Here is a 15,346-nt window from a genome sequence, read left to right on the forward strand (position 1 = left end):
TCGAAATTGTAATTTCTAGGTATTTAGTTGAATTTACGACCATTAGATTTGACTGAATGACCGTGTAACCAAATTGTAACGGATGTCTTTTAGCAATCACGTGGATGACCTCACACTTTTCATTATTTAGGGTCAACTGCCAATTTTCGCATTATACAGATATCTTTTCTAAATAGCTTTGCAATTTGTTTTGATCTTCTGATGACTTTACTAGACGATAAAAGATAGCATCATCTGCAAACAACCTAAGATGTCTGCTCAGATTGTCTCCGGATATGTAGGAACAGCAGAGGGTCTGTAACACTACCTTGGGGAACATCAGAAATCACTTGTGTTTTACTCGATGATTTTCCGCCAATTACTCTCTGACAGGAAATCACGAATCCAGTCACATATTCCATAAGCATGCAATTTGACTACAATCCGCTTGTGAGGTACAGTGTCAAAAGCCTTCTGGAAATCTATAAATACGGAATCAATTTGAAATCCCTTGTCAACAGCACTCAGTACTGCGTGCGAGTAAAGGGTTAGTTGTGTTCCACAAGAGGGATGTTTTCTAAATCCGTGTTGACTGTGTGTCAATAGACCATTCTCTTCAAGGTAAACCAAAATACTGCTGCATATCGACGTTAATGATATGGGCCTGTAATTTAGTGGATTACTCGTACTGCCTTTTCAGTCCTTGGATACGGATCTTTCGTCAAGCGACCGGTTGTATATGATCGTTAATTATGGAGTTATTGCATCAGCGTACTCTGAAAGGAACCTAATTGGTGTAAAGTCTGGACCGGAGGACTTATTTTGTTAAGTGATTAAGTTGCTTCACTACTCCGAAGATATCTACTTCTAAGTTGTCACCTGTTCTTGATTCGAATTCTGAAATATTTACGTCTTCTTCAGTGAAGGAATTTAGGAAGGCTGTGTTTACTAACTCTGCTTTAACAGCACTATCATCGCTAGTATCTCCATTGCTATTGCGCAGGGAAGGCATTGATTGTGTCTTGCCGGTAGCATACTTCACGGCCAGAATGTCTTTGAAGTTTCTGCCGGGTTTTGAGACAAAGTTTTGTTGTGGAAACTATTATAAGCATCTCTCATTGAAGTCCACGCTAAACTTCGAGCTACTGTAAAAAATCATCTACCTTTGAGATTTTTCGTTCATTTAAATTTGGCATACTTTTTTCGTTGTTTCTGCAACAGTTTTATGACCCGTTTTGTGTCAAGGGAGGTCAGCTCCGTTGTTTGTTAATTTATTTGGTATAAATCATTCATTTGTTGTCAGTACTATTTCTTTGAATTCAAGCCACCTTTGGTCTACTCTTACCAGTACGTTGTCAATTTGGAAGGAGTGGAGATTGTCTCTCGGGAAGGCGTCAAGTAAATACATTTATTTTTGTAGGACTTGGGAATAACAATATTCAGTCTCGCTACTACATCCCCGTGATCAATAATCCCTGTATCTGTTTTGATGCTCGTTATTAGCTCGCCGCGCGGGATTTGCCGAGCGGTCTAGGGCGATGTAGTCATGGACTGTGAGGCTGGTCCAGGCGGAGGTTCGAGTCCTCCCTCGGGCATGGGTGCGTGTGTTTGTCCTTAGGATAATTTAGGTTAAGTAGTGTGTAAGCTTAGAGACTGATGACCTTAGCAGTTAAGTCCTGTAAGATTTCACACACATTTGAACATTTTTTCTTATTAGCTCAGGATTATTTGTTGCCAAGAGGCCAAGTGTGTTTTTGCAGAATCGTTTACTAATCGAGTGGGTTCATAAACTAACTGCTCTAAATAATTTTCAGGGAAATCGTTTAGCACAATTTAGGACGATGTTTTATGCGTACCTCGCGATTTAAACACGTATTTTCGCCAACTTGTCAAGGGTAAATTGAAGTCGCGACCAACTATAATTGTATGATTCGGGTACGTGTCTGAAATTAAACTAAAGTTTTCTTTCAGCCTTTCAGCAATTGTATCATCTGAGTAGGATCCAATTATTGTTTTATTCCGGTTGACAAGAATGACTTCCACCCATACTAACTCACAGGAATTATCTGCTTCAATTTCGCTACAAGATAAACTACTTCTAACAGCAACAAACACGCCATTGCCTGTCTTTTCTGAACACCGTTAGGTCCTTCGCAAAAATTTCGGCTGAACTTATCTGAGGCTTTAGTCATCTTTCAATGCCTATAAGAATTTGAGAATCAGTGCTTTCTTAGCGCTTGGAGATCTGGTACTTTCCGAACACAACTTCTTCAGATCTTTTGATCTGGAACCTAGCAGTTCTGCCTTTTGTTTGCGTAGGCCCAAGTCACGGACTAGATCATTTAGGTATGATTGAGTTAAGAAACATGTATCTCCATCACTTATTTCCTGATATGTTGGATCAGTTCTTTCAGGAGAAGATGGCAAATCCTGACCGCACTTTCTTCTTTACCACCTGCGTCCAAAACATTAGGTGGTCTCGAAGGCAGATGACGGCTGTCAGAGTGTGTCGCTAGGATGATTTGGATGAAATACGGGTATGTGTCTCTTTGACTTGCTGCTTGTAAAGCCTACAACATTAGTGAGACGAAAGTAACAGTCGGTTACATGATCTTTTTGGTCCCCCCAAGACATGGGTGCTGCATACAACGTGGAATTTTTACTCTTCCACCGATTTGTTAGTTTTACGTTACAGCTCGCGTAAGCCATATGTGGTGCTTAGTCCTTGTCCTGGACCCTAAGTTCCATTCTAAACGAAAAAGTTCCTCACGACGTATCAGGGGCCATACCAAGTTGTTGAAACCACATCTCCCGTTAATGTTAAGCTTCGGCTGCCAACTAGAACGACGACAGTACACATTGTGCGGTTACGGCCATTTAAGGTTTGCCCGGATGTGATTCCAGGCGTGTCACAGGAAGGAAAGAGGAAGAGAGGAAGAGTGAAGAGAGGTGTTCACTGCAGAAACATCAGGAAAATACAGTACAGCATGAAGTACTGTATGCTTCGCGATCTAGAAAGTAGTAGAGTATTTGTAGCTTTTTTTGTTTTCGTGTCATGTATCATTGGGTTGGTGTAGAGTAATTAAGCATTGTATTTTCGTATATGTGTTAACGAGTATTGGGAGCCTGCTGGGGCAGCAGTCTTTTTGAAGAGGGAGGAAGGGTGATGATGATCCGTGTCCTCAGGTCATTGAAAAGGGAAGTGTAGCGTCTGACGTATGTGGAGTGATGTTGGAGGAGAAATCAAACGCAGTTCTATAGACATAAATGCGTCGGAGTAAATTTTGCGGCAAAGCCGTTATAAATATGTGTTGAACGTTGTCAGAGTCGTACGATTTCCTGTTTAAATTTTTTGTTATCGACAGTGATGGGTCAGGAATGTCATGTTTATTGCATCAGTTCATATAATATAATTTAAGGATGAAAGTAGTCACACAATCGGTGTTGAGTTTGAATAAAAAATAGTGAATGTTGGAGGAAAATCTGTGAAGCTACAAATATGGGACACGTGGACAGTGCGGTTATTTTTAACTAGGGGAAAAGGAATTGACTGTCCAAGAGACATCGTGGAACCAAAATTGAGCAACAGGTCGTGATGCAATAGATCTTCTCCACATACGAGAATTTGGTAGTAGTAGCAAGTTGTTTTGAGCGAAGCGTATAGAACTCGAGGGGAGCGGAATTTTAATCAATGGAACTAAGTGCAAAATAATAGGACCAACCTTCCATCTGCCAGCGTCAATTTCAGGAGTCACGCAATTGAATATTACGCAGCCACAGCTGTACTGGTCGGAAACCACTTTAGAGTTTTGCCAAGGCAGAATCTGACCTTGTTAAATCAAACTCTGGAGCCAGGTCTGTTGGGATCCATAAACCAGTTCATTTTAGAGCAAGAGGGGCGCATAACAGCCGAACAGCTTGTGCAACATGTCGCGCAGTATAGGAAAGGCAACGGTAAATAACGATCATTTTGAGCGCCACTGTTCCAAGTGTCATCGCAGCCTTAACTTTGTTATGTGATGTTTTCTTTCTGATCAGGCGCGAGCCAATTCCCAGAGGGATCCAGGGGTAGTCCAAGTCCCAGTAGATTGGATAACGAGCGAATGAGACTGTAACCTCCCCCTCACTTATCGACCTTATTGACAGTAAAAATTAAACCGCGTGTACCTAATGGAAATTTGGGAAAAGCAATCGTCACCGAAGTTAATCTGTCGGTAAAGAGGGAAGAAAGGGTTACATCTAAATGAAAGGAAAATGAAAATGAAACTGGTGGAAATTAATTTTGAAAAGGGGTAGAGAGTAAATGTGCGGTCGTTACGTTAACAATTAACTGGCGTTATTAGATATTTGAGATTTGGGGAAAATTACGGTCGCCAGTCCTATGGACAACCACTATAATAACTGAAAAAGAAAGGTTATTGCATATATAATTAGCACTAAAAGCGAGGAAATTGAAGGTTGACACGTGTTGTGTGAAAACTGAATGTTTGTCAGAAATAATAAATTTCGCTACACTCTGACTTAATTTAGCAAAAGAATTAATAAAACCGGAAAATTGAAAGTTAATTTAGTGACTGAAATTAACAGTGAACTTTGTTTCTGAAGCACTATGAAATTCAATAAAATAAGGTTAGTCTTGGGCCACCTCAACAATAATTTCAAAAGCTACTTGAATCTACGCAATTTAGAAATAAGGCATTTAACTTTGAACTTGAATTAAACGATTCTGAACAATTAACAATAGTAAAATTTAGTACGTACCCAGCTGAGCTGCAGTCACAGGTAAGCTAAAGTATGGTAACAAAACTCGCACTCTTAATTTGTGCTTGTGTAATCATTATATTGTAGCCAGCTATGAATGTCTTAACTGAACTTTGAAATTAAAGCAGTGAAATCGAATGATATTACTTTAATGCTGGCGTTTGAATTTCAACGACACTCGAGATCATTTCGGAAAAGGAAGGGACCCTGCTTGGTAATGCAGTTGGGACACGCCGGGTGATACGCCAGTATGGCGATGACGAATACACGCTTCCAATGTGCGTTCACCGCGATGTCGCCAAACACGGATGCGACCATCATGATGCTGTAAACAGAACCTAGATTCATCCGAAAAAATGACGTTTTGCCGTTCGTGCACCCAGGTTCGTCGTTGAGTACACCATCGCAGGCGCTCCTGTCTGTGATGCAGTGTCAATGGTAACCGCAGCCATGGTCTCCGAGCTGATAGTCCATGCTGCTGCAAACGTCGTCGAACTGTTCGTGAAGATGGTTGTTGCCTTGCAAACGTCCCCATCTGTTGACTCAGGGATCGAGACGTGGCTGCACGATCTGTTACAGCCATGAGGATAAGATGCCTGTCATCTCGACTGCTAGTGATACGTGGCAGTTGGGATCCAGCACGGCGTTCCGTATTACCCTCCTGAACCCACCGATTCCATATTCTGCTAACAGTCACTGGATCTCGACCAACGCGAGCAGCAATGTCGCGATACGATAAACCGCAATCGTGATAGGCTACAATCCGACCTTTATCAAAGACGGAAACGTGATGGTATGCATTTCTGCTCCTTACACAAGGCATCACAACAACGTTTCACCAGGCAACGCCGGTCAATTGCTGTTTGTGTATGAGAAATGGGTTGGAAACTTTCCTCATGTCAGCACGTTGTAGGTGTCTCCACCGGCGCCAGGCTTGGGTGAATGCTATGCAAAGCTAATCATTTGCATATCACAGTATCTTCTTCCTGTCGGTTAAATTTCACGTCTGTAGCACGTCATCTTCGTGATGTAGCAATTTTAATGGCCAGTTGTGCAGGTAGGTTCCGGTGGAACCATCCGGCGTCTACGGACCGAGGAGGCACTTTACAGGACGTTGTTAGGTCACTTTGGATCTGTGGAGATCGCCACCGATCACAGTACTTACGTGTGGTGGTGCGTTGATATAAAGCCTAGAGAAGTCGTCCATGCAGTTCTCTGTATGAATGGCTTTCTGTGCTTGTGCTCTGGCATAGACATGATCGGAGCACATGGATATGGTGCGACCTATTTGCAGGCACGTGACACCCGTAGGTGAAATAGGGCCTGCGATGGCAGTGCCATGGTTGTGAATGCATGTGCAGCTGCCAGCTAGACTGGCTCACTCGTGAACGCTGCTGAAGATTTTGTGGACTTGAGGCAAGCAATGGTCGGTGGTGGATTTGCTGACGTGTAAGCTGGCTAAAGAGGATGACGCCTGATGTTCGGTACCTGCGGGAGACGAGCGTGTGACTGGTTGCTGATGGTAGGCACGTAGTTGCAGGTACAGCAGAGTCACCGCTCACCCCGAAGAACTCCATCGGACCAAAGCACCACAGCTGAGTCAGGAATTACTTCTCCACAGATATGGCCCAGTGGACACAAATTATCAGAGCAAAAGTGCTCGCGAGTAAAACACGAGATACTGGAAGTTGACAGTTGTGACATGAAACTTTCTACTTCATTAAATATTGGACTTTGCGAGTGACTAATATCCTAATATATCTGATCTTTGAGGCGGAGAATATGTGTGTTTTAATCGTGATTTCTTTTTACGTCTTTCAAATTATATCTTACATGATATTCACAGGTCAAGTGAAAGTGAAGTGTTTCTAATTTACACCTGTATTCTTTATCGAAAGTTGTAAATAACACACTAATCGGTATTTCTTTGCACTGGAAATATCTTTCCTATTTAAATAGATGTACTAAAACACAGAAACACTCATTCCGGTGTGAATTTATCAAACACTTGTCCTTGAGAATGCATGTAACTCATTGTATAGAACAACAGCATTCTTATACAGGTTACTCGAACAGCTGAATGAGCAAGTCTATTACGTGTTTGTCCACTGCAGTAAGACATAATTTAGCTTTTGGCTACGGATGACAAAAATTAAGATCTGGATGTTATTGTGTAGTTATTTTACAAGTTATTTACTGCAATTCTAGACCGTGCGTATTTGATTTGACTTACTAGAACCAGGATAAGCGTGGACACCATGATTCACTATTGTAACGGTGTAGTCTCTCTATGGTATTCTTTCCTTTTGGGTAAAACATTGTGACTTTCTGTAAAGAGAAATTGCTGAGCGATGCAGTAAGACAATTTCGGATTTACAGTGTTTGTTCTCTTTATAGGAGACATGGCCGCCACGAGTGGACCTCATCACGGTAGCTTCGTCAACGACATGCTCGATAGCGATGATGGCGAATATGGTGTCACTAAAGGCGCTGCTGACGATGGTGATTATGATATTACAGGTGAGTGTTCACTTGCTTCTGCAGCAATTTACGAAAATGATCCCAGGGAAAACTTGAGGCGTTACATCTTGTGAAATGACTCATAAGGGAACAAGGGAACAGTCTAAACCAACTTGGAAATCTGCCCCAAAATTTTTTATGCGTGAAGAATACACCGAAAGAACCACAATGTGAAAATTTTAGCTCGTAAGACATGATGCGAATGTTTTTATAAAATGTTGAAAATTACCAACTTTGGGCAACTGGAGAAATGTTCACCGCTGCCTTAACTAAATTGATGGACAGTAGACTACGGATAAAATGTTTTATTCACGAAAACATAAAAGCTTCTAGAGGTCTGGTCTCTCATGATACGGCGGGATAAGGTTACGATTGTGGATGGGGTCGTTATCAGTTAATCTTGGTTGCATTACCAGTTAAGTCATCACTCAAACATTCTGGGTTTGGTGTGCCGCGCAGTCGTCGCTCTCGCAGGTACTCCTGCTTGACCTGGCCGTGGCTGCATGCCGCTAGCGGCCCCGGCTTGCCCACAAACTGCACAGACCTGCTCGCTGCTGAACTGATGTCCTTCGCAGCTCCTCGCTCCACACAACGCGACCCAGAAATACTAGCGGTCGCTCCAAAGATAGTACCACAGTACTTGTGTCGATAAGCGCTGCTGCTGCCACTCACGGGCAGACAAGCTAGCAAACTTTGTGACTCCAGTTAATCAAATAAGAAACGGGATGCCATAACTGCAAAGAAAAGATGCCAAGCAATAAACGGCATGAACACGAGCCGCGCACGGCTCTACCTCCCCCCCTCCCTCCCCCCAAACATAAACCCGAAGGTAACCCTACTATTGGTCTAAACAAACTTAACTATGCTAAGATGGACACAGTAGTGCTTTCCACTGCGATTGTCCTTAACCAGAAGGTTAATAGGGCCTAAAATACGCATAATAGTATAGGGCCAGAGAAAACGGTTAGTGAATTTACCTAGGTTTCCAACATGCAGCTCTCTCCCGAGAACATTACGGACATACACCTGGTCTGCTGGCTTACCCCTAAAGACTCGCCGATTACGGTTATAGCACTCAGCCTACTTGTTGTGGGCCCTGAGAATATTGCGTCTGGCACAATTCCAGTTTTTCCTGACGATATGTGGGGTAATATCCGCAGGTATTAGATCTCGAATTCCCCATAAGTTCGAAATGGGGGAATTAGCAGCATAAGCAAAGATCAAGGAGACCGGAGTAGCCTACGAACTCTCATGGCTGGCGGTACTGAAGACGAGACTAAGCCAAGGGAGACTAGAATCCCACTTACTGGCCGTCTTCTGATGGAAAATAATCAATGCGGATTTGAGATTACGATTGACTCTCTCATCCTGTGGGTAGTACGGCGAAGTGGTCATGTGCTTGACACCGTTTTGAAGACAGAAAGCCTTAAGGGGAGCCGAAAGGAAGGCCGAGACATTATCACTAACGGTTTACTTAGGGGGCCCAAAAACACCAAAAACGTTAGTTAAATGCGAGACAGTGGCAGCAGCAGTTACGTTACGACTCGGAAGAAGCCAGGTAAAGCTCGAAAACGCATTAATAGTAACCAGTACGTACCGATGGCCTCTCTTGGTGTGAGGTAAAGGTCCCACACAATCGATATAAAGTTTGTGCGTGGGGCAAGTTATGCGCTCAGAACTCAAGAAATCCTGCTGAACAGTGTTCTTAGGTTTGGCCACACGACACAACCGGCACCGAGAAACCATCTCTCGAACGTCCCGGCGCATGGATGGCCAAGTCAAATGGCCCTTAATTTTTTGCAAGGTCTTATAGGTTCCTAAGTGCGAGCCAATCAACGAATCGTGAAAGTAATGGAAAACCTGTTAGATATATCTTCAACTCCTTAGCACGCCCCACCCTTTTATACAAAATGCCTTTCCTGATAACGTATCTATCCAAAGATTCCCCAGCCGACAGGCGTGCCCGCACTGGTCCTCAAGCGGAATCCTGACCCTGATGCTCAGCAACATCATCAAACAAATGAGGGTCCTCCCCTAACACGACACAACTAAGATCGCCTTCCTCCGTTACTTAGTGGCGCTCGTCTGGTGGGTGTTCGGTGTACATATGGCTGAGGTCTTCCGCGTGTATGTTCTCAGTCCCTTTTATATGTTTAACCTCGAACTGAAACGCTGAAATGCGTACTGCCCACCTGGCGATACAACCAGTTTTGCGCGGCCTGGCTAATATCCAGCTTTATGCTTGATTATCGGTTTCTAGCTGAAACACTCTATGCTCAAGATAAAAGCGATACTTCTCCAGCGCAAAAAAGACAGCCAATGCCTCACATTCGTAAACCCAATATTAGAGTCCGGCACTGGTTAACCGACGAGACGCGTACGCTAATGACTGCCTTTGACCTTCGAACTCCTGGAGGAGGACGGCCGAAATTCCCGCATTAGATGCGTCGGTTTGTACAATGAATTTTTTTATTGAAATACGGCACTCCGAGAACCGGTGGGTTGGCTGTAGCTGCCTTAATGTGCTCAAACTCGGCCTCCTGGGCAGGTCCCCATTCAAAACGCACCCCTTTCCGGCGCAGTTCATTCAAAGGAGCCGCCAGCTGCGCGAAATTAGGAACAAAACGCCTAAAATAATTTGCCATGCCTATAAACCTGGCGATCCCACGTTTATCAGTAGGCGGCGGGAGAGCTCTCATTGCCTTAGTCCGCTCCTGGTCAATGAGAATGCTCTGGCCTGATACTAAGTGACCTAAGAAGGATACCTGCTGCCTGGCTAATGTCAACTTACTGGGTTTAACAATTAAACTGGCTCCCAGCATTCTAGCAAGAACTTGCTGAATGTGATCAAAATGCTCCTTGAACGAACGGCTATAAATCATTAAGTCGTCCAAATAAAAACAGACTAATTTTAAGTCTCCAAGAATATTATCCTGCAAACGAGTAAGAACGGTTACGCCAGTGGGCAAACCAAAGGGAATTCTGTTAAACTCAGATTCCAATCAGTACAAAATGCAGTAACGTGCTTACATTCCTCAGTTAAGGGAACCTGATAACAGGATTTATTCAAATCGAGCACAGTGAACCAATTGGCGCCGGCAAACCAAGTAAAAGAGTTATGAAGATCAGGTAGAGGAACTGATTCGAGGACGACCTTGGTGTGTAGACGCCTGTCGTCAACAACAGGCCTAAAATGCCGGCCCTGATCCTTAGGAACAAGGAATGTGGGGGAGGCATAAGCAGATGTAGAAGGCCTAATAACTCCTTGTTCATTTTAGGCCGTGGGAGGCGATACGGGAACTGCCTGACTGTAATATCATCAGATAGACGGATATGGTAGTTAAGAACACTAGTAACTCCCAGTCTATCACAGAGAAGCTCAGGGAACACCCGGAGCAAATCGCCTAATTCAGAGGCCTGCTAGGACGACAAATGAGTGAGATAAAACTTATTAGCATTAGCATCAACAGCTAACATGCCGCTATGCACTGTACGTTTCGCACATTCACAAAATCCAAACTTCTGAACAGAAGCGAACTTGAAGAAGATGTGCCCGGAATAATCCAAGACCAGACCGGTTTTATCGATAAAGTCACATCCCAAAATCAAGTCAACCGGCAGCTTCTTAATCGAAGCCAAAGACAAGGACCAGGAGAAACCGCCAACCGAGATACTCCCTCCGATCCAACCATCCAGAGACAACACCTGGCCCTTGGCAACTCGACATCTCATCACTGGAGAAGTGACCGAAGTCTCGCAAGATGACCAATTTCAAGAAATCACTCCAAGCTCAACAACGAAAAAGAGCTACCGGAATCCAAAAGTGCACAAATAAATTCGTCACCTACCCGAGAACAAATATAAGGCAGAGGCGGTGATAATGGGGCGGTGACCCTGGTACACCAATGCTTAAAGACTCGATTCCGAAGTCGCTGCCCAGCCCGGCGTCAGTTATATGCACTGGGCGCGCGCGGTTGAAGGAAGAACGAACTAAATGACCTGTCTGACCACACCTGAAACATCACCGCGGTTCCCTGTTAGCAGTCTCCGCCGATGTCGCTAATTCGGAGTTTTCCTTGAAAGCCCGCGGGCTGAAACTTAGCTTATGGCATCCCTCGTCCGCGAGCGGTAAAGCTGATGTAGCTACAACAGCGGATGAAGTTCTTCCCAGGTTGAAGGATGATCACGAAAACAAAGTGTGACTTATTTCCCTTAGAACAATAGAAACTAACTCCCTTTGTGGCAAATCGACCAACAAGGCCAAGCAGGCAGTCTTGACTCTGTCCACATATTCATGTAACTCCTCTTTATCTTGTTGCATCTGCCAGATATAGCGACACCCGACCTGATGGTCAATCTTTCATTAATTACCGACTGCCTCAACTGCTGCAAAGAGAACCACTGTACCATGGCTCGGGATACGAGGGTCCTCAATTCGCCTCTAGCTAACGGATATAATAGCGACAAAACTACTTGATGCAAAATGCCGAAGGCAGCAGCGTGTTGCTCAAGGCGAACCAACAACCTTAATAAGCTTCCAGTTTGCTCGAGTCGATCTATAACTAATTCTGTGATATCACGAAAGAGGTGCACCAGAGGGTTAGGCTACTTAGCAAACGCTGCGTCTAACTTCTCGGAAGACAAATTTCAAATGGCTCTGACCACTATGGGAGTTATCTTCTGAGGTCATCAGTCCCCTAGAAATTAGAACTACTTAAACCTAACTAACCGAAGGACATTACACACACGCATGCCCGAGGCAGGATTCGAACCTGCGACCACAGCCGTCACGCGGTTCCAGACAGTAGCGCCTAGAAGCGCTCGGTCACCCCGACCGGCTTCTCGGAAGACGCAAAAGCATCACTTCCTGACTGGTTCCCACGCCACTCTGGAGATAGCGATTCCTGATCCTCAGTCCTTTTTCCATCAAGTTTTAAACATGTAAGCTTAAACTGCAAATCATTAACCAAGGACCCCAATTCGACGGTTGATTTCTTGTAACGCTCCTCCAACCTTAACGCCCCTAAATCGGCTACCCGGTTAGTTAAATGCATTAACTGCATCCGCAACCTGTCTAACTGACTGCCACTGGGTGGAGTGCCTTCCAAAACGCCTATGGTGTCCTCAAGGCCCCTAATGGCCTTAAACAAAAACTCAATATCTGATTCTGTCTCACCCACAACGTCTGGCATGACGTCAACCGGCTGAAGAACGGTAGCAACTAAACGGGCCGCTAAGCCAGGAACACTACCCTCAATAGGCTGATGGCTTATTGCCAGCTCATAAATGAGGTGGTTCTTCCTCAACAGGCCGATCCTAGGGCACTGCCTGACCGTCATTAGAATTATTCACCCAAAACAACAAAATACCAAAATAAATATCCAGTAACACTGACAGAACTACAATTGTACCGAGAGTAATTGAAATGGGAACATCATAATCGTAACCACGCTCTGCTAGGAGTTGAGATCAGGTTTCTCAGGATGGGGCAGGATAAGGTTATGATTGTGGATGGGGCCGTGAATCAGTTACTCTTGGTTGCATTAGCAGTTAACTCTTCACTCAACTCAAACGTCTAGGGTTCGGTATACAAAGAATTCGTTACTCTCGCAGCTACCTCTCCTCGATCCGGCTGTGCCAGCATACCGCCAGCGGTCCCGGCTTGCCCTCGCGCTACACGGACCTGCTCGCTGCTGCGCCCCAACCGAACTGTTGTCCGTTCGCAATTCTCCTATCAGCACAAAGCGACCCGCAAATACCAGCGATCGCTCCAAAGGTTATACCACAGTACTCGTATCGATAAGCGCTGCTGCTGCCACTCACAGGCAGGCAAGCCAGCAACTTAGTGACGCCAGTAAATCGAATAAGAAACGAAATGCAATAACCGCGATGACAAGATGCGAAGCAATAAATGGCATGAACACGACCCGTGCAGGGCTTACTTCTTTTCTCCTTCCTGAGAGCTTAATTACACAAACACAAGAAATAGCCTCAATCGAGTCTCTATATTAATGTGCGTGAGAGCCAAAAATATGGCGGATTGTCAGCCACGAAAAAGTGAATCACAGTTGCTGAAATCGCATTTAATGTCTCCCATGGTGCAATGTCTCTGATTAAGTGGACACTACGGCATGCGAATGTTCTCGAAGTCAGCGCTAGCGGCTGTCTTGGTGTCGCAGACACCTGCAGCTCCATTTAGTGATGTAGGCGAAGATCCAGCCAAACTCAGTAGACTGGCTGGCGTCAGAGAGCAGGTAGCAAGAGGTTCCACGAGAGACTGGTAGATGGACCGAGGCAGCGGTTGACATAAAGACCAGAGGAATTGTCCATGGAGTTCTCGGTGTGAATTGCTGTTTTGTAGGTGTGCTCTGACTTAAACATGGTAGCAGCACATGGATATGGTGCGTCCTGTTTGCAGGCACGTGACCCCCGGAGGTGCCATGGTTGTGAATGCATGTGAATCTCGTGATGGCTAGTGAAGAGTTAGAGTACATGAGGCAAGCACTGATCGGTGGTGGAATTGCAGGTGGCTAAAGAGGATGACGCCCGATGTTTGGCCTGCTGTGGGACGCCAGTGTATTACTGGTTGCTGAGGTAGGCACGTAGTTGCAGGTACAGCAGAGCCACTGCTCACCCCAAAGAACTCCATCGGATCAAATCACCACAGCTGAGTTAGGAATTACTTCTCCACAGATATGGCCCAGTGGACACAAATTATCATTGCAAAACTGCTCACGAGTAAAACACGAGAAACTGGAAGTTGACAGTTATGACATGAAACATTCAACTTCATTCAATATTGGACTTTGCGAGTGACTAATATCCCAATATATCTGATCTGTGAGACGGAGAATATGTGTGTTTTAATCGTGATTTCTTTTTACGTGTTTCAAATTATATGTTACGACATGATATTTACAGGTCAAGTGAAAGTGAAGTGTTTCTAATTTACATCTGTATTCATTATCGAAAGTTGTAAATGACACACTATTCGGTATTTCTTTGCACTGGAAATATCTTTTCTATTTAAAAAGATGTACTAAAACACAGAAACACTCATCCCGGTGCGAATTTATCAAACTATACCTTGTCCTTGAGAATGCATGAAAGTCATTGTATAGAACAACAGTATTCTTATACAGGTTACTCGAACAGCTGAATAAGCAAGTCTATGACCTGTTTGTCCACTACAGTAAGATATAATTTAGCTTTTGGTTATGCATGACAAAAATTAAGATTTGGATGTTATTGTGTAGTTAATTTACAAGTTATTTACTGCAATTCTAGACCATGCGTATTTGATTTGACATACTAAAACCAGGATAAAGGTGGACACCATGATTCACTATTGCAACCGTGTAGTCTCTCCATGGTATTCTCTCTCTCTTTGGGTAAAACATTGTGACTTTGTGTAAAGAGAAACTGCTGAGAGGCGCAGTAAGACAATTTAGGATTTACAGTGTTTGTTCTCTTTATAGGAGACATGGCCACCACGAGTAGACCTCATCACGGTAGCTTCGTCAACGACATGCTCGATAGCGATGATGGCGAATATGGTGTCACTAAAGGCGCTGCTGACGATGGTGATTTTGATATAACAGGTGAGTGTTCACTTGTTTCTGCAGCAATTTATGAAAATGGTCCAGGGAAAACTTAAGGCGTTGCATCTTGTGAAATGACTCACAAGGGAACAGTCTAACCAAAATTTGGAAACCTGCCCTGAAATTTTTTATGCGTGAAGAATACACCGAAAGAAACAAAATGTGAAAATTTTAACTCGTAAGACATGATGCGAATGTTTTTAAAAAATGTTGAAAAACACCAACTTTAGGCAGCTGGAGAAATGTTCACCGCTGCCTGAACTGTAGCAGAGAGCGCATGTGGAACAGGGGAGGCACATATCCTTGGTTGACGGACATCGGTAAACGGATAACATCATCAAACAAATGAGAGTTTGAAACGTCCCCTTAGAAAAATTACACGGGACTGTGCTTAAACTGATACACAATATTTTTTTAGCGCAACGCAATCTGACTTTCAAAAATCCCTACAAAAGAATGGCCCTGACGAACATTAACCTATGCAT

At 44.1% G+C, this 15,346-nt stretch overlaps 1 protein-coding gene across 1 annotated transcript in view; it reads left to right on the plus strand.

Moving 5' to 3' along the window:
* The window catches only part of LOC126203802 (uncharacterized), a 279,323-nt gene that overhangs the window by 21,266 nt on the left and 242,711 nt on the right, over window positions 1–15,346 (plus strand). Inside the window, exons 2-3 of the mRNA XM_049938169.1 lie at window positions 7,138–7,260; window positions 14,739–14,861. Coding sequence (XP_049794126.1) covers window positions 7,138–7,260; window positions 14,739–14,861 — 246 coding nt within the window. The remainder of the gene's footprint in view (window positions 1–7,137; window positions 7,261–14,738; window positions 14,862–15,346) is intronic.

This window comes from Schistocerca nitens, chromosome 9 (genome assembly GCF_023898315.1).
Source record: "Schistocerca nitens isolate TAMUIC-IGC-003100 chromosome 9, iqSchNite1.1, whole genome shotgun sequence".
Classification (NCBI taxonomy): Eukaryota; Metazoa; Arthropoda; class Insecta; order Orthoptera; family Acrididae; genus Schistocerca; species Schistocerca nitens.